We start from the raw sequence: 17,722 nt of genomic DNA on the forward strand, positions 1-17,722 counted from the left end.
TATTTTCATAACAAAAGAGGCATGACTTAATTATGAAATTATGGGATAAAAAGTCTAAATTATGACTGTCATACACTGTAAACAATAGTAACCTAAAAAATGGAAACATTTAAATGATCTACATTTATTCAAGTCAAAAATATTATTTAACACCACTGCATCAACCTAAATGCATTAATTTATCAAAATTAATTTATATGGGTAAAATCAGGTAGAAATAGCTAATTAAAGGGGACCTTTTATGCTCCTTTTTACTAGATGTAATATAAGTCTCAGGTTTCCCCATAAAGTCTCTGTGAAGTTTCAGCTCAAAATACCCCACACAGATAATTTATTGTACCATGTTATAAATTAACATTTTTTGAGTGGAAGAAAAAACATGCTGTTTTCGTGCATGTATCTTTAAATGCAAATAAACTGCTGCTTCCCACCCCCTTTGGGCTGAGCCTTTACAGCTCTGAATCGCATACTCTGCCAAAAACTAAAACATCTGTTTGGTTTAGATTATCATCTCAATCGCGGTCACGCTTACGTGACATTGCAGTTCTTCAATTTCATGAAAGTTTATTATCTGCATGCGTTTTAAAATCATATCAGTCTAAAGTTCTGATATATGGTTTTCTCAGAGCACACATCTGAAGCACACGCACAGAAAGCTGGATGTCAGACGGAGCGTACCGTGAGTATTAAACTAAGCTCTCTTTCTGTCTTATTGCACTTAAACTATCAAATACACACAAGGATATGTCAAAAACACACAAAGTTCACATAAACAGTCAGTTATGTATGTGAACATAAACAGCAAATAAAGAAATATGCATGTGTATATTAGACCTGTGTATTAAATCAGAGTAATATACAGTACTTACATGCTGTTAATATGAATCAAATGCTCTTGATTTAATAACTTTAGTAGCTTTAATACGAATAGGCTACATTAAGAATGCAACATTACGTGAATGCTGCTGTTAAATGCTCTGGCGGGGATATAAACATGCCGGATTGTGTTCAGACCACTGAGGGGCGGAGCTATGCTAATTTGGCCGTCAGCAGCCGTGGACGGGGCCTGTGCAATGTGACGTCACAAAAGGCTTGTTCTGAGACACAGCTTATGATTTATGGGGATTAAAAAAGAGGAGTTGGTGGAATTTACCATTATAAGGTGGTTTTGTACACACACTGCCAACACACATTTATATTCAAACACAATGAAAAAGTGAATTTTGCATAATAGGTCCACTTTAAGGAAACAATTAGAGGTTGCCGGCCACTTTTTACAGCCCTTTTTATTTTATAATTTGATGTCATAATAGAACATTTGATGAAATAGAATGCATATGTTTGACTTTTTATGTCATGTGATTTACAAAAGCATGATTTATTGCATGTGATTGAAATAGGCTTAGAAACCCTACATCTGGTAGTATGGACTATTGATGTATTACTGCATACTTTGCCGTGCACAGCACAGCGCGTGTCCTAGAGCGCAGAAGCGGTATGCGCGTTTGAGCTGAGCTGCGCTCGGGAGCGCGCGCGCGCCCCTGTGTGTGGAAAAGGGAGGGGAGCGAGTGAGTGGGTCATTGAGTTCATTCGCACTACAGCAGCGGCGCCCTCCATAGAGATCCGCTCTCTCTCTCTCTCTCTCTCTCTCTCCAGCTGGCAGGAATATGTGTCAGATTGATGGTGAAGCGAAAAACAAGAGCTTTTAAAATATGGTGCAAACGGTACATGCCTCTGCGCTTCGCTTGACCTCTCATCAGGACAAAGGCAGTCGATGAGCCGTTCGCGGAGCAGCCGTTTTCAGGTCAGTCGAGGATACGCGCCGGAGCTCGAGCTATAACCCCGCGCGCGGAGAGAGGAGGATGATGAGGATGATGATGATGGAGACCCGTGCATGAGTATGGCCGACAATCAGCGGAGGGGCTCGGACAGAGGCAGGGGCAGGATGACATCGGGATACTCTCCGCAGTACGCGAGCAGCAAAGCGTCGGACATACAGGAGCTCGCGTCCAAGCGCGTGGACATCCAGAAGAAGCGGTTCTACCTGGACGTGAAGCAGAGCGCGCGCGGCCGCTTCCTGAAGATAGCCGAGGTGTGGATCGGCCGAGGGAGACATGACAACATCCGCAAGAGCAAACTCACCCTGTCCATGGCCATGGCGCCCGCTCTGCGCTACTGCCTGGCGGACTTCATCGATTACTACGCGCACATCGGGCTCCGCGGGTGCCGGGCGGAGGAGCAGAGCAACGGACAGGCCCGCCGGAGAGTAGCAGCAGAACCAGCGGCGTCTCCCGGCGGCTCCGCGGCGTCCGAGGAGCAGACGCATCGGGTGCTAAAGAGCGAGTTCATCGAGCGCGACAACAGGAAGTATTACCTGGACCTGAAGGAGAACCAGCGCGGCCGGTTCCTGCGCATCCGGCAGACCGTCACCCGCGGGCACGGAGGCATGGGCTACTACGGGCAGGGAATCGAGCAGACCATCGTGCTACCCGCGCAGGGGCTCATCGAGTTCCGCGACGCGCTCTCGCAGCTCATCGACGAGTACGGGGACGACGAGCCCGAGCGGGCGTGCGCGCGGAACCACGACGAGTCTCCCGAGCTGCCCGAGGCCGCGTCCTTCCGCGTCGACAACAAGCGCTTCTACTTCGACGTGGGCTCGAACCGGTTCGGCGTGTTTCTGAAGGTCAGCGAGGTCCGGCAGCCCTACAGGAACACCATCACTGTGCCGCTAAAGGCCTGGGCGCGCTTCGGGGAGAACTTCACCCGCTACGAGGAGGAGATGCGACACATCTTCAGCTGCCAAAAGACAGAGAAGCGGACAGACACGGAGGAACCGGAGGATTGAGCACTGTTTCGGACCTCTCCGGTGCCAGCTGTACCTCTGGAGGACCGGCCCGTTTGGACCCCTCCGTTCATGGCCATCACTGCAGCTGATGTGTGAATCTGGACAGGATCTGTGCAGAGAGGCTCTGCTGGGGTTTCAGTCTCTGTGTGTGTGTGTGTGTGTGTGTGTGTGTGTGTGCATATGCATATGAGAGCATTAGGATCTGGTCTCTTTGCATCTGCTGGGGTTGCAGTGTGTGTGTGTGTGTGTGTGTGTGTGTGCATATGAGAGCATTAGGATCTGGTCTCTTTGCATCCTAACACTTCTTCCCAGGCTTTACTGAATGAGGCTCCTGTGCAATTTCTCAAAGCTGAGAATCAAATAATCATAAGCACTTATGTCAGAGATACACGTCACACAAGATCAAGTGTCGAGTATTTCATGGTCCAAAGTGAAGGCTTTTTTGTCTTTTGAAGCTTGAAGTCTGACTTCATTTCAATGATCAAAAGAACTGCTACACTTTGCCATTGCACAAACATTACTTTCCCCATTTGAAATAAGAAACCAAAAAGTGCATTTAATACTATATTTGGATGAATTATTTACACACTAGCCGAATGAAAAATGCCCAAGAGGTTCTTGAATAGAGCATCAGAGTGTGTTGCTTTAGCTTAAATGATGAACAAACACACAAAGATTAGGTTTTTTGATTTAAAAGCTTTTAAACATGGCTTTAGTGGATTTCAGCAAAATCCACCTCTCTGACTAGACAAATGCAGATTAATAGGTGTGCAATATATATGATTTTCATCAGTCCCTGTCTCTGGGATCAAACGAGAACTGTGCAAAAGCGAGCATTATGGGTTTAAAAGAGCTACATTTAATTTAGCTTGGTTTGGAGGGTTATTATGTGCTCTTCCGTGAGGTGATGCATTATGGATTTACACAGATCTAAAAAAGGTTTCATTTGACATGACGTCATTCTGCTCAAAACAATAGTTGTGTTTAATACAACATATCATAAAATTTCCTACTGCATAACTAATTATTAATCATTCCTTTTTTAAATGGCGTAAGATAAAATAAACAAATTACAAGCAAACTGCTGCATCCCCATCTTGCCCAATTCATTGGATTGTGGGAAAGGGTTTAGCAGATTTTGGCATACAGTTTTAAAAACTACACTGAAATTGTGCGTACTATGCACAGTATGTGTTCTTCATACTGAATTTCTGTGGAATATAAAACAAGCAGTAGTGTGCTACTGTGAAAAACACAAAAAAGCGTATATGTTAACTATAGTGGCCTTTACCAAACCTTTTTTTTTCTGGGCCGGTAGCATTTAGAGGCATGACGTACGTGCATCTAGGCAGTTGTTTTCTGGTTGAAGCACAACTAAAGGAATATTTGCATTGGTTTTAGGTCTGACGTGAGTTTGCTTCGGTTTATTTGTACTGTAATTACTGTCCAGCTGACAAGAAAAGTAATTCGTTTTGCCACTTCTATTGAGTTCTCAGCTATACATTTTTTTTCTCTGTTCGTACATGTGTGAGTTTGTGTGTGTGTGTGTGAGAGAGAGTATTTATCTTGTACCAGAATATGACTGAATTATGGGTATGCTCTATGGGTCAGTGTTAAGATGCTGATCTATACATCTATACACCTCCTACAGGAAGCACTTTATTCAAACAGCACTTTGAGCTGCTTCACCACTGCAAGAGGACCTTCGTTTGTGCCCCGTGTGAGAAGAGTGACAATCGTGCTCCCAAACCAACACCTCAGCCTTTCAGAAGTGCATTCATCTGTCTGCTCTTTGCACTTCTTGGTTTGTTTCGGTTGTCGATGTGTCTTACTAGCGTATCACTGACACCAAGTATCCAGTCTGTGATTGTATTGTTCTCATCGTCTGGTTGGTTTCCTAAGACTGTCTGCACACAGATTTCTTACAATAAGGGCTGCTATTGGAGGCAGTATATGCTAGTGTGGGTCATAATGCCTATAGTATTAAGATTAACTGTACTTAAAGGTTAGGAATGATGAGGTAGTTTTCCCCCCACCTTTTTCTCTACCAAGGGCATCAAAATAATCATAAAGCTACCCTTGAATGGCAGCGGCAGGTTGTTCTCTTTTACCTATGAAGCAGTGTAAAAGCTAATGCAAAATGGATGAACCGTGTGCACTTTAAAAATCTGAGTACAGGTTTGTTCCCAACAAAGAAAACGAGTAAAGTATGCTTGTTATACGTGTATGTGCAATGCATGACCAGAAGAGAGCAGTGTTTGTATAATGTTTTTCTTGCTTTATGTATAGGTGGTATACAAATATTGCTAGTGTACACAATTTATCACCCTGATAAAAAAGCTGATTTCATTTAAAAAAAACAATTATTGTGAAGACTATTTTCCTGTAGTGTTAGAGGAAACAGCTATGTCAATTTATAAGGCCATCTCAAAATGCTATTGTATTGCAGCTATATCCGAGTTACTCTAAACACTTGAATTCATGAAATTGGACTGTTATGCATTACATGTACTGAAGTCACGTTTTCAACCCATAGGCCTTAAAATCATTACGCTGCGGTTGTAATGATTGACTTTAGGGTTACAAATTGTTGCTCCAACGTAGTTTGCCTTCATCTCTAAAACGTTACATTTTGTACGCATGATGTGAGAAAACAAAAGAACCGGGGAAAAAGTATTTCGAATGATCTCGCAAATAAAATGAACAATAACACAGAGTCAAAAAGTAAAATATTTTAGTTCTGGAAATATGGAGCAGAAATGCATAAACTTTTGTATCTGTTCTTGGTAGTAATGTGGGTAATGTGACGTCCAAAAAAAAGAAAACAGAGTGGTTGTTCACAAGCTATTTTCAGTTGTTCCTTTTTTTATCTTTGTGTTGATCATCTGCAGTTGGAATTAAGACGTGTTAGTGTTTGGTAAATGATTTTAAAAGATGGCAAAAAAAAAAAAATGTAAAAGATGTTTTGGTGTACCGTAATGTAGTGTGTCCTTCTGTAGAGCCTTCGAATATTATACGACTCAAAAACAAGAAAGAAATGGTTCTGTCTAGTAGCACTTTCTTTAGCGTGAGTACTGTATTAGTTTCTGTCTAACATGTATGGTACAGTATGAATATTCCTGATTTGCCTTGTAATGTTTTTAAAAGGGTGAAATATGTAGGATTATACATATCTGGGGAAATATGAAGTTTAAAATAGACGTATGTGCATGCCAACAGTAGGGTCCTAACAAACTTACAGTATATATACAGTATAGACAGTATATATATCAAAAAATGGTGCTAATGAGAACAAATAAAGGTGCTGAACTGGACCCTAGCTGCATGCATGTTGAATGACAATGGAAACAGTAGAGCAAACCCGAGGCCAGACGTCCCTAAATCTCACGATGCCCGTTCTCAACGCAAGCAGTTTTGCGTAACTGTAAGTCATGCATTCTTCCGAGTGCTCGTGAGCCTGAGTCCCAGCCGTGTGTGGGTGGCCGTTGTTTTCCTGTTACGGTTGACATAGGAAAGGTGTGTTTACTTCTGTTGAATGCAAGCAGGGAGCAGCCCATCTACCCCAGTCTGATACTCATACAGTGAATAGCAGCGCTTGATATACATGTGGGTGAATCAAGGTGTCTCCTGCTGGATATCCTCACCAAAGTACATGCTGAAATGTGTGATGCTTATTTACAGTTACCCAATATTTGTGTGTCAAAGTTCCACAGACAATCTAATAAAAGTACAACTTTTTTATGTTTAAAATGTGTTTTTGATCAGATATCATTGGCTAACATGAATATATTTTATTGACTGTTGTAAGAATATGCTGGCAAAACAGGGACGTTTTTATCTTTTTCCCCATTAAAGTGACTTCATAACTTATTTTCTGTATTGTCATTTGCACACTAATATTTTGGTATATAAACCAACTTTAAAATTAGTGTCTCTGAAGAGTCACGGGGACAAATGTGTACAAACAGTGCAGGATACAGTCCTGTAGTTTTAAGTGTATTTGGCGAGTGTGTTCAGCATATACTGAATCTTAACACTCGTGTCAGGACGAAATATCCCTCTGACTCAGCAATTTTGCGTTTTAAAGACGTCTAATAGCCGTCCAAACACATCCCAGACGTTTAGGCTAAAACGAGGCAAAATTTGGGCTGTCAGTGAAAATTTTATTGACGTCTAAACTATAGCCCAAGATTAGACTAGTTATTAACGCATGTCAAAGAAATGAATCCAAACACCTTTACTCTGAGTGTTCACTGTTTACTTGCTTACATGATGGCATATCATACATCTTGCTAGTTATTTTGGCAAAAACGACCAAATTCAAGGTTATTTTGGCTAAAAGTGGGTTACTCATAGCCGGACTAAATCCGGTCTATAGTTAACCAAGATGGTGAAATGACGGCTATTGCTTGATGGGTCTCTGGTCTTTTCTTTCAGAAGTACTGGTTATTTAATCAAGTAATTGTTTTTTATCTGTTTTACAGAGCTGCATTCATAGGATGTCTAAGTATTTTAAGAACTTTGTCAGAGATTCGAATCATTCTCAAGAACCCACAAAAAAGGAAGCACAGAAAACGGCGGGTGAGATAATGGGCGTAAACGCTGTAAATAGATGCTTCTCTCACTGAGAACATTGGTCAGTTGGTGAGCACCAAGTAAAAACATTTCCTCTCTTGGATAAATGATCCAAAGTGCATCTGAGAAATGCACATAATGTTGGAAATGTAAGTACTACAAAAAGAGACAGAGAGAGAGAGAGAGAGAGAGAGAGAGAGAGAGGGGTGAAACAACCATTTTGTTCAGATTCAAGTTTTATCTTGAATCTTTACACATTGTAAAAACAATGAATATACATGAATATGTTGGCTAGTCTCTTTCTATTTTGCCCTGTCTGTGTAACGACCCTTGATCCATATATCAAGAGAAGTTTCTCAAATAGTATAATACTAGAATTCAACAGTATACTCAGTAAAATGAACCAATCGTTATCATCTCTTGTGTATGTGGGTGATATTTCTCGAGGCTTACTGGTGGTTGGACTAAAGAAGAACCCGTGGTGTTAGTGCTAACAGTACTAGGTAATTTCCTGTGCTTTGCTGCTCAGCGTTTGAGGTCAAGCGATTTCCTTTTTGCTATGTCTCACTTGATGTTCCTCAAACTGAAGTGACAAACTTTGCACAGTTCCCTGCTAAGACATCTTCGATCATGTCATGCATGTTTAATAGCCATTTTACATGATGGTAAGTACCGAAAACTTTGATCTTACAAAGCAAAACGATGATATCTTTCATCAGAGTATTGCTACATATCAGTATGTTTTCTCGGTTATGGTGTAGACGTGTGAGCTTACTAGGCATTAAACATTTCACATATATCCATATCTGTTTTCACATACACTGTCATATGAAAATAACCAATATGTAGTTTTAAATCTACTTATAATACAGCTTTAGCCAAATCAGCTATCTCTAGAAGCCATGTGATTGTTATTGCATAACAGTAACGTTCCCTAAACCGTTATATCAGTTCCACGTCTAAAAGCTGCTTTTACATGTAAAAGCTAAAATACCTGTGTCAATGTTTGCATTTCATTGATGTGTTTCACCATGTTGTGTGTTGAGTTTTGCTTTGGCAGTGTTATTATTTTGTTATTAACTTTTTCTCAGTCAAGTTTTCTGCAATCCCTCCTAAAATAGCATCTTCTTAGTCTGTTTAAAGGGTCATTGTTGAAATAAAACCTCAATGGCGTTTTATAGTTGTATATGGATAAACAGAGCAAACGGAGAGCTGGCCAGGTTTAACAGCATGTAGGGTAATCAAAGTTCACGTTTGTGAGCAGCGCATTACAACATACAAATAATCTGGACAACAGGGAAGCTCTTGCTGCCATGACACTTGGTGGAAGTAGTTTTAATTCTAAACATTATTCTACATAAAGGCAGTTTCTCTGTATGGTAATGTGACCACCCTGCATATTTGGGTCACGAAGGTATTTAGTTGTGTGTATTTAATTTTTTATTTATATATGTCTATTTCAATTTACAGTATATATATATATATATATATATATATATATATATATATATGTTTTATTTAAATTACTTTAATTATAATGAGTTTGCACTGAACAGTTGAGTGGCAGTTGGGAGTTGAGAGTTGCCATGACGACTCTCTCAGTCTCATTTATTACTAAAGGGAGTACTACAGTAACGCTGGTCTTCAGTTCTGTAAATGAGTAAATGTTTACAGGGTGCTGATTAATGTGCTTTTAAACACCTGAGACACCAACTGTGTGTGTGAAAGAGCTAATCGGCTGTTAAGGTTTCTGAGTTTAGGTTAAGGTTTCTGTTTGAGTGACATCTTATTATAGTGGGAATATCGCTGAGCAAAGAGTCATTAGACTCTTTTTGAACATCAGATTAAGTAAGGTATTTTGTCTATTTCAGGGTGAGTATCAGCTGTGAACGAGTATGGAGAAACAACAGTGTGAGGAGACGGTAGAGGGCTCCAGATCACAGCAGTCAGCGTTAACAGCAACCCTGAAGAACTTCACCATTCCCAGGAAGAAACGCTCCTCTGGAGAAGGTTTTACTAGGTTTTCTTAAAATACATATCTGTGATGGCATGCAAACTGTGTGATGATGGCACTGTCATAATGTTGAATTCATCAGCTGTTTTTAATAAGTGCTGTTTGACTTCTCTTGGGTCAGTCCTTCTGGAACGTTGTTCAGAGGAGAGCCGCGATTACAGTCTCATTCAGACCAAACTGAGAGACTCCAACCTGGACTCAAGGAAGGACAGAGCAAACGCATGGATCTGGAGAGATGTTTGTTTAGTGCACAATGAAGAGCTCTTTAAAAAGTTCTCTGAAAAAAGGTAATTACATTAAAACTGCAGCATGCAATAACATCTTCAGTGATTCTGCTGTTACCTACTGTAGCTGTGCGTTTCATAAAGTGCATGTTGCTGATCTGTCACCGCTCGTCGGCTGACTGCAGGGCAGAGATGCGTGCCAAAGGAAGACACGGGAGAGAAATGGAGGAAAGTTTCTGTTTTTTAGCGGCATCGGATCAAATGGCGGCACAGATTTATCAGCATGGCCTGCAGGTTGGCAACACAGTCCAGCATGCCTTGGGAAAGCCATCACATGGTGTTTATCTGTTTAAGCATGTCGACGTGGCATTAAAGTCAACTACCAGCACATTAAGTGCAAAAAAATTGTTAATTTTCAAGGTTTGTTGAATGTTTCTTGTACCCTCTAAACATTTTGGAATGACACTTACTTGTGGAAGGACATTCGTGAGCATTTTTGTGCTTTGGGGCTTCAGGTTCTTTATGGAAAGGTGAAAAAAATTGCTCCAAGCTTGGACTGGAACAAAACGCAGGATCCTACGGTAAGCTTTGACTGTCACATGTGTAAAGATGCAGCGTCCCATCGAGACACTCTTCACCAGCAAGTACTCGGCTCCGCTGTGAGTTGATTAATCTCAGAATAACAAATGATCCAATCAAATGTATCTAAAGATCAGCAGGAGTGTTAATAAAACATTGTTTTTCTAGGTTTTTCTATTTGACTATAATGAAAAGCAGGAGCTCAGTGAAAGACCCAGGCAGTGTTTGCCGTATGCCATAGTTTCATTTGTTCCTGCCAGCAGTGTTATTCTGACTGTTCCTGCAAACCTACAACTCTCTCCTTCAACACTACCTGTCGGCCAAGTTCATGGTGAGATACAACAAACCTATTTATTAACACATCAAATACATGCATCATTATCATGTCAAGCTTAGTTGTAAAGCACTTTTCATAATACATATTTCAAACGGCTTTGTAGAAAAATGTGTCTCATGATTATGCTTCTAATTATTTAATCAACAACATGTGTGTTTATTGTACCACTGAAAATGAAATAGATCGTTTCAAAGCCTGTACTGTGGCAGAGAGAAGACGAAAAGGAAATACAGCCACCATTACATTCAAACATTTTGGCACACCGGGCTGCTTTGAGACGGATTATAAACCTCAAAATCCTGCTCCATTTCAAAAGGTGGATATGCAAAACACTCAGTCACTCAAGCCGAAGCAGTGCCGGACTCCTGCCAGCGAGGACAGGAGTTCAGTGCCAGTTATGGGTCACACTGCTCTCTCCCAAAGCTTGCTGGGAAAGAAAGCATTCACATGTGGAAGACGTGACAGTAAATGGGACAAAATACCTCAAAGTCCACCGGACAAAATTTCCACCATAGTGTATTCTTCACGCTTGGTCAGGGATCCGCGTCTGTCTAGACAAGACACAAACCGACAGACCAACTGCTCAGAGGCCGAGGCAGTGCGGGATAATAAAAACGGCCAACGAGACTGTCAACCCCAAGAGGACAATTATGGATTTGCTGGAAATAAGTTTGATTCAAAAGAGCCATTAAACATTGACCAGATGGAAGTTCAAAGAGAAAATCGTTGTTCCTCAAAATCCTCAATGAATGATCAATGTGTGCCCATCCCAGCATTGCCCTCAATGAAGTTATTCAAAATGAAATTCCAGAAATATGCTGGATACTTCAGAATGAATGAGGAAGAGAGACATCAAAAAATCTGGTCACAAGAAAACATTTCACCAGAACAAAAGCAAGAACTAGCTGACCGTATACATTTCTATGAGGTTTATTATGAGAAGTATAAAAAGGGCATACTCTTTCAAAAAATCTCCAGTCTGTCTCAAAGTGAGCCCAAAGAAAATAATGTTTTACAGACAAAACACACAGACGAACAGAATCAGTCCGAACAAGCACAACCACATGATGCTGCAAGTTTGTCAGATTACAATGATTTTGTTAATGGGGATAAATGGAGCACAACACACATTCATGAGACCATACATCCAGATCATCCAGAACCCAGCACAGAAATAAGGGGACAGGATCACATGCTACCAGAGACTAATCAGGAGGATCCCAATGGATGTCTGATTCAGTCTCCAGATAAAGTCTCAGAGCAATCCTTGGTGCTGGGGTCACTGAGTCTCAATGAAAAAGCTGATAGACAAAGTGTTCAGTTTGACCTCAAGCACCCGAGTCCCTCTAATGAAGCTAAGCTTAATCACAGCTATGAGTGTGAGTGTGAGCTTTCCACAAGTGCAGGAGAGGACGAGCAGGACAATAGATCTGCTCCCAGGGTTAACCTGGATGAAAGGCCCAGCACTAAATCATCCCTTGTACATACAAACAACATTATGGATATTGCAAGCTGTGTCGAAGTCTCTAGCTGCGGGGCATCAGACAACTGTTATCTCAGTCCAGCCATGGCAGTAAAGCAAAAGCGGGATGGAAAAGATTGCAGCAGTGTTCAAGAGATGGATTCTTTTAGACAGGAAAAATACTGCAAACTCTCTGAAATATATCCAGAGCTTGATATGGAAACAGTACAGCTGGAAACTCTGTACAAAAGACTTCAACTTGATCAGCTATTGCCAAGCAAAAATCAAAAGCATGTTTTCTCCTCAAGGGCTTACCTTACACCCAGAGTTATGGGCCGACCCGCAGACACCATTTCAATGCCAAAAAATGTAAGCAAATATCACAGCAAAGCTGAAACAAACCTAGACACAAGATGCTCGAGAAATCTCCATCTCATGGTTAATCTAAAGGCCAATGAAACGTCTGCGTCTGCCCATAAAAGAGAAATGCTTTCTCTCTCTGAACGATTTTCAAAAATCAAAGGCCTTCAAAAGAAGTTGAGTGGAAGAAACAACAAAGAGATTCAAACCCCACGGAATCCAATGTGCTGCGGTGAAGGACACAAAGAAACTGAAACCTGTAATGCCGAACTAATACAACTACTAGCTCAGAGGTTCAGTAAAAGCAAGCGCTTGAGCAGAGCAGGAATAAATAAGTCATGTCTCAGAAAACAGCTCACTGTTTTATCTCACTCTCTAAAGAGAAGCAAATATCTCAAGAAGAGACATTTTTGGAAAGCAAAGAAGAATATTTGCAGAAGAATTGTGTCAGCTGAGAGTGCCAATAAAACAATAAACAGCAAGGCAACGTCAGACTCTTCAAACAGTCAGTCCCAGTCATCTGAAAAAGATCAAGACCCGGACTCTAATTTAAGAGTAATATCCCACACATCTGATGCTGACGATGACAGACAGTGGTTGCATATTCAGAGCTGTTCGGAAGCTAATGATTTTAGAAGTATAATCCAAGATCAGTGTTGCCCAACCATGTCTGTTATCAGCAAAGATCTGACACCATCCATAGGTTTCAACACTATTCCTGAGGCCAAAGAGGAAGCAATAAATCTTACAGAACCATGTTCAGAAGATGAAAGCAATTCAGACTACACTGGGAAGGCATCAAAAGATTTAACTTCACACCTAATCTCAGTAATGGTGGATGAAAGAGAACCAGTTAGGACAACTAAAAACATCTCAAATCAAAACAAAATATCCTTGATGAAAAGCACTAGTAAAGATTATGGGAGTATCACTGAGGACAAGGAAGAGAAAGTCACATCAGAGACTAGATTGGATCCATTAAGCAATAAGGATTTCACAATGAAAATATCAGTAGATGACACTGTAGATGCTTCTGAGAGGTGGAGTATTTGTGATTATGAGGCATTAAAAGGCAGCAGTGATATGACTGCAAATAATACAAACAACAGTCATACAACTGAACAGACAAACATGACTCAAGGAGCCAAAGTGATTGATACTATCGATAATACAGCTGAGACAGACACCATCAAATTTGAGCAAAATGCTAGTTCTCGAAATGTACAAGCAAGAGAAGACATGCAAGCAAATATCCGAAATATAAACCAATCCTGTCTCAATGTTTTTACCAACACATCTAATGGCAGCAGTGTTTTGAGTACCGATACAGACGCAACATCAGATTCAAAGCAGTGTGGTCTAGAGACTTTGAAATGTGCATCAAATAATGTTGTAGATCTTACTGTTGATGATCCAGTGTTGAATGGCAAATGTGAGATTTCTTCAGAGAATATAAAGAGCAGCAACACCAATTCGCTTAGTTCAACCAAATCACCAAGTACTCACATAATAAAAGACAAATGTGATTTATCAAGGCCAGAGCCAAACAAAAAAGATGATGCAAACTCACCAGAAACCCAGCTTATTTCTAAACTAAGAGATTATTTAACCAAATTTGAGTCCACTGTCAAGAAACAAGAAGCAGTGAATGAAGATCTGAAGGAAAGACCAGTGGTGTGGATAACACTTGACAGCACGGCACATAAACAGCAGTTGTTTGAACAAGGCCAGTACTGTATGGTGAATCTTCCCTGCCTGATGCCTCCCGGGTGCGATGCTGTTACGCAAGACTATCCCAGTGAATGCACTGAAACCCCTGTTCAAACCAGGAGGGCTCCTCGAGGAGAACGTGCTCAAACTGGAGCTGATGTTTCCCAGCTAGTGCCTGTTGAGTCTAAGAGAGGCAGACGATCTTCTCAAACCAAACGCACTAAAAGATCAAGAAGGAGCTCAGTTATTAGTGTCAGTCCTGACAGTACCAGTGCATTAGACACCGTCAAAGATAATACGAGTCCCCTGGTCCAAGTGAACGACCTGAACACTGGTTCCCCCGAAATCTCCATCGATAACACCCCCAATGCCCTGTTCCAGATACAAAGAGCGAGCACAACTGGCCGACAAAATTTGGATAGTTTATGTGAACGAAAGAGTCAAGAGAATCAGTCTTTGAACACGATAGAAATCATTGACGATGACGATGTAAGCAGTACATTCGCTGACAGTAAATACAGCATCAGTGACATTTCAAACACTCTTAAACTGGCTGACAAGACAACCTCGTTAACCGAACTTGGATATTTACAGTCTAAATGCAAAAACATGTTGCAGTATTTCATCTCTAGTTTTGAACGAGACCAGAAAGTGCCATTCGACCAGTCTTTTGTTTCAAGATGCCTCATCTTAGAGCAATATTTGGACCATCCACCTGCACAAGTAGACCTGAAGTATGAAGCAGTGAACTCTTACTTAGAGTTGCAGATGATGATGGAAGCTTGGCAGTTTGTAGAAAACAAAATGAACTTCATGCGAGGTAAACCTACATTTAGGAGTTTGCTTTGGTACGATCCCTCGCTTTACGGAGAACTCTACAAGGGGGAGGTTGGCTTTCAGCAGCAGTCATCGTTGTTCGTTTCTTTCCAAAATATCCTGGCACAAGAGAGCTACAGCAAACTGCAGGAATACTACAGTGCCGTGTCCTCGTTGCACCAACAGCTCCATGCGGCGCCTGATGCCTCTTACTACATGTATCTGAAGAGCAAGCGTGAGCTCCTCGAGGCTGAGGCTGCTCTCAGGAATCCCCACGATATTAAAAGCTTCTTTTTATCTGTACCAATTGCTGCGATGATCAATTTCGGAGACAATTTGGAAAGACTGGAAAAGGTCCACAAAGTCATAATGACTTTTGTGGAAACACCATCAGATCAGTTGCCTGGGACATTTGATGTGGGCAAAGCAGAACATCTGTCCATCGCATGCAGATATCTCCAAGAAAAAGCTCTTTTCTTGAAATCATGCAAGGAAGTGATTAGCAAAATATCATGGTTTGGGATTGAACACCTTCTTTATGATGCCTCTAAGGTTCTCGTGTGGCAAGACATGGGTCATGGTGAACCAAGTGAGGTTCTCAAGACATATAAGAATTCAAACCCGCAGATTATTTTTGGGGTGACGGAGTCAGGTGTTACTCTCGTGAACAAAGTGGACCAGCCTCCTCCGTCCATGGATGGAGCAGAGTGGAGACATAAGAGTGATGCTGCACGGAAACGCAAAAGTTTACAGTTATGGATGTCCTCTCAACCCAGTGATGCACAGGTAAGATTTCACTCATATACTATAAAGTCAACGTGAAATCAAAACGTTAGGTTTTTAGTGTGGATGATTCAAGGTTCATGTTATTCCAAAGAAAAAAAATTGTTCGGCTTGGTTGTCTTTAATTAAAATGTAATAATAATAATTCTGAAAATAATTTTTTTAAATTACTTTCCCCTTTCCTCATATAATGCATTGTTTTAGCAAACTCTTACTTGATCTAGATTTTTTTATGTTATTCACACTAAGAAAATAAATCACTGAAATCACTGAAACCAAATATGGTTCTTCTATGGCATCAATGCAAAAAACCCACCTTTTGGAACCTTTATTTTTAAGAGTGTAAAGATGTTAGAGTTACTTTTTGGATGATAGAGATATTAAATTTTATTTTATTTGAAAGAAAAACATTGTGTGTCTTTCTAAATGCTTTAATTTTTTTGAATAATCTAGAGTATAAATGTTGACAAAGAGGTGGCTTACAACATGGCCAAAAGGAGGTAGGAGACATTTTAAATTTTTAATGTAAAGATCAAAAGTTTATTTTTAATGCATATAGTATTGACTTTTCAATAAATGTGTGGCTGATAAATGTTTCCAACATCCTCAGGGCAACTCATCCACCCGTCACACAATGTAACATGCATAATAAAGTGGACCCCCATTTGGACCCCCATTTGGACCCCCATTTCCAAACAACTCCCGCAACCCACGTTGGGATCCGGAGGCCTTACTACACTCTTCCTCAAAGAGTGGATCCGGGCCATTGGGGAAAGGTTGGAAGCACGGCTGCGGACTGGACTATGTCTGCACCTTCCACGTCTCATGCACACTCAGACATAAATCCTCATCTTCTGTCTAAAAGACGAGTGACTTTATCACACTCTGATGAGAGGAGATTTTTAGCAGACGAACAAAGAGTGCAATGGCCTTTAGTCTCGGCTCCCCGAGCAACTTTACGAGGAGATTCTTGTGTCACACATCCAGCGTTTGATAGTGTTAAATACCGAAAAAATAACACTGCAGCACATCGTCCTGTGCTCACACAAGAACAAGTGAACCAGTTCAGTTTAGCTATGACACAACCTTATAATTTAGCCAACTGTCCTCTGAATGTGAATGTGGTTCCTCCTCCTGCTCCTCACTCTTTGACACGTGTGCCTGTGCCCAGCAGGATTACAGCTATTCATTACCCATATTTCCTTCTGAATGGACAAACATACACCACAGGCTCCACTGCAGCCAGTCACCCTGAGACTAGATATTATCCCAACACCATGGGCTGATGAACTACAAGATACCAGAGAATCACATGCATATGCATTTTTGTTGTATTTACAATTTTATTTACAGGGAAATTACATGAAAAAGAACTGGTTTTACATCTTACAACTAAAAATCCTATTGATGCATACATGCACTTGGTACTTTTAAGCAAATGTACTTTAATGTGACTTTATATAATATAACATACATATTCAGGTAAAACCATCCTTGTCGGCTACTGTATAACAGTGTTTTGTACAAAGAGTTCAGTTACTTTATTTATTGCAATTCAACATTTTTTTTTCTGCAACAATATAATGTAAATAAAGAAATGATTTGGTAATTCTACACACTTCGTGGCCAAACTGTTCTACAACATACTGGCCAGTTAGCTCACTGCATAACAACATTGCTTTCAAACAGTAATCGTTTGTGATCTCTTACACATCAGAAACATGATACTTATATAGCTACACTACATTGTACTATTCATGATTCTGGCACAGCCACGCAATGTTGACAGGTATTTTACATAACTAACAGTATTACTCTGCTGAGTTTTATTACTTTGCAGTTTAGAAATGTCACTTGAGAGGTAACTACTTTTGTTTTATTGCAGAACATAGCCTACATTATGCATTATTATTATAACTGCATGCATTGAATAACTGATTAAAAATGTACAGCCTACAGTATGAACCTTCATTGAACATGTGAGCACAAATCTATTTTCCCGCGTCTTCCCGGCCAC

At 40.7% G+C, this 17,722-nt stretch overlaps 2 protein-coding genes across 2 annotated transcripts; both read left to right on the top strand.

The window, feature by feature from the left end:
- The first annotated feature begins 1,537 nt into the window (after nt 1–1,537).
- On the top strand, nt 1,538–6,715 carry purg (purine-rich element binding protein G). Its single transcript, XM_077243346.1, has one exon. It carries the CDS (start codon nt 1,895–1,897, stop codon nt 2,843–2,845), a length of 951 nt encoding a protein of 316 aa, XP_077099461.1. The 5' UTR covers nt 1,538–1,894; the 3' UTR covers nt 2,846–6,715.
- A 1,225-nt stretch (nt 6,716–7,940) lies between these two features.
- Nucleotides 7,941–17,676, top strand: tex15 (testis expressed 15, meiosis and synapsis associated). The gene is made up of 9 exons (XM_077243391.1): nt 7,941–8,085; nt 9,292–9,430; nt 9,556–9,721; nt 9,844–10,078; nt 10,174–10,317; nt 10,406–10,568; nt 10,757–15,708; nt 16,159–16,205; nt 16,316–17,676. The coding sequence occupies exons 2-9, from the start codon at nt 9,316–9,318 to the stop codon at nt 16,989–16,991; spliced, it is 6,498 nt and encodes a 2,165-aa protein (XP_077099506.1). The 5' UTR covers nt 7,941–8,085; nt 9,292–9,315; the 3' UTR covers nt 16,992–17,676.
- The last annotated feature ends 46 nt before the right edge of the window (nt 17,677–17,722 follow it).

This window comes from Siphateles boraxobius, unplaced genomic scaffold, assembly GCF_051911475.1.
Source record: "Siphateles boraxobius isolate OS27281-9 unplaced genomic scaffold, OSU_SipBor_1 25, whole genome shotgun sequence".
Classification (NCBI taxonomy): Eukaryota; Metazoa; Chordata; class Actinopteri; order Cypriniformes; family Leuciscidae; genus Siphateles; species Siphateles boraxobius.

What these genes read in the sequence shown, in the direction of transcription:
- purg (XM_077243346.1), top strand. Translation starts at nt 1,895, where the DNA reads ATGAGTATGGCCGACAATCAGCGGAGGGGCTCGGACAGAGGCAGGGGC.
- tex15 (XM_077243391.1), top strand. Translation starts at nt 9,316, where the DNA reads ATGGAGAAACAACAGTGTGAGGAGACGGTAGAGGGCTCCAGATCACAG. An exon ending in GAAACGCTCCTCTGGAGAAG is followed by an intron (nt 9,431 to 9,555) that starts GTTTTACTAGGT and finishes CTCTTGGGTCAG; the next exon opens with TCCTTCTGGAACGTTGTTCA. An exon ending in TACAACATGGCCAAAAGGAG is followed by an intron (nt 16,206 to 16,315) that starts GTAGGAGACATT and finishes CAACATCCTCAG; the next exon opens with GGCAACTCATCCACCCGTCA.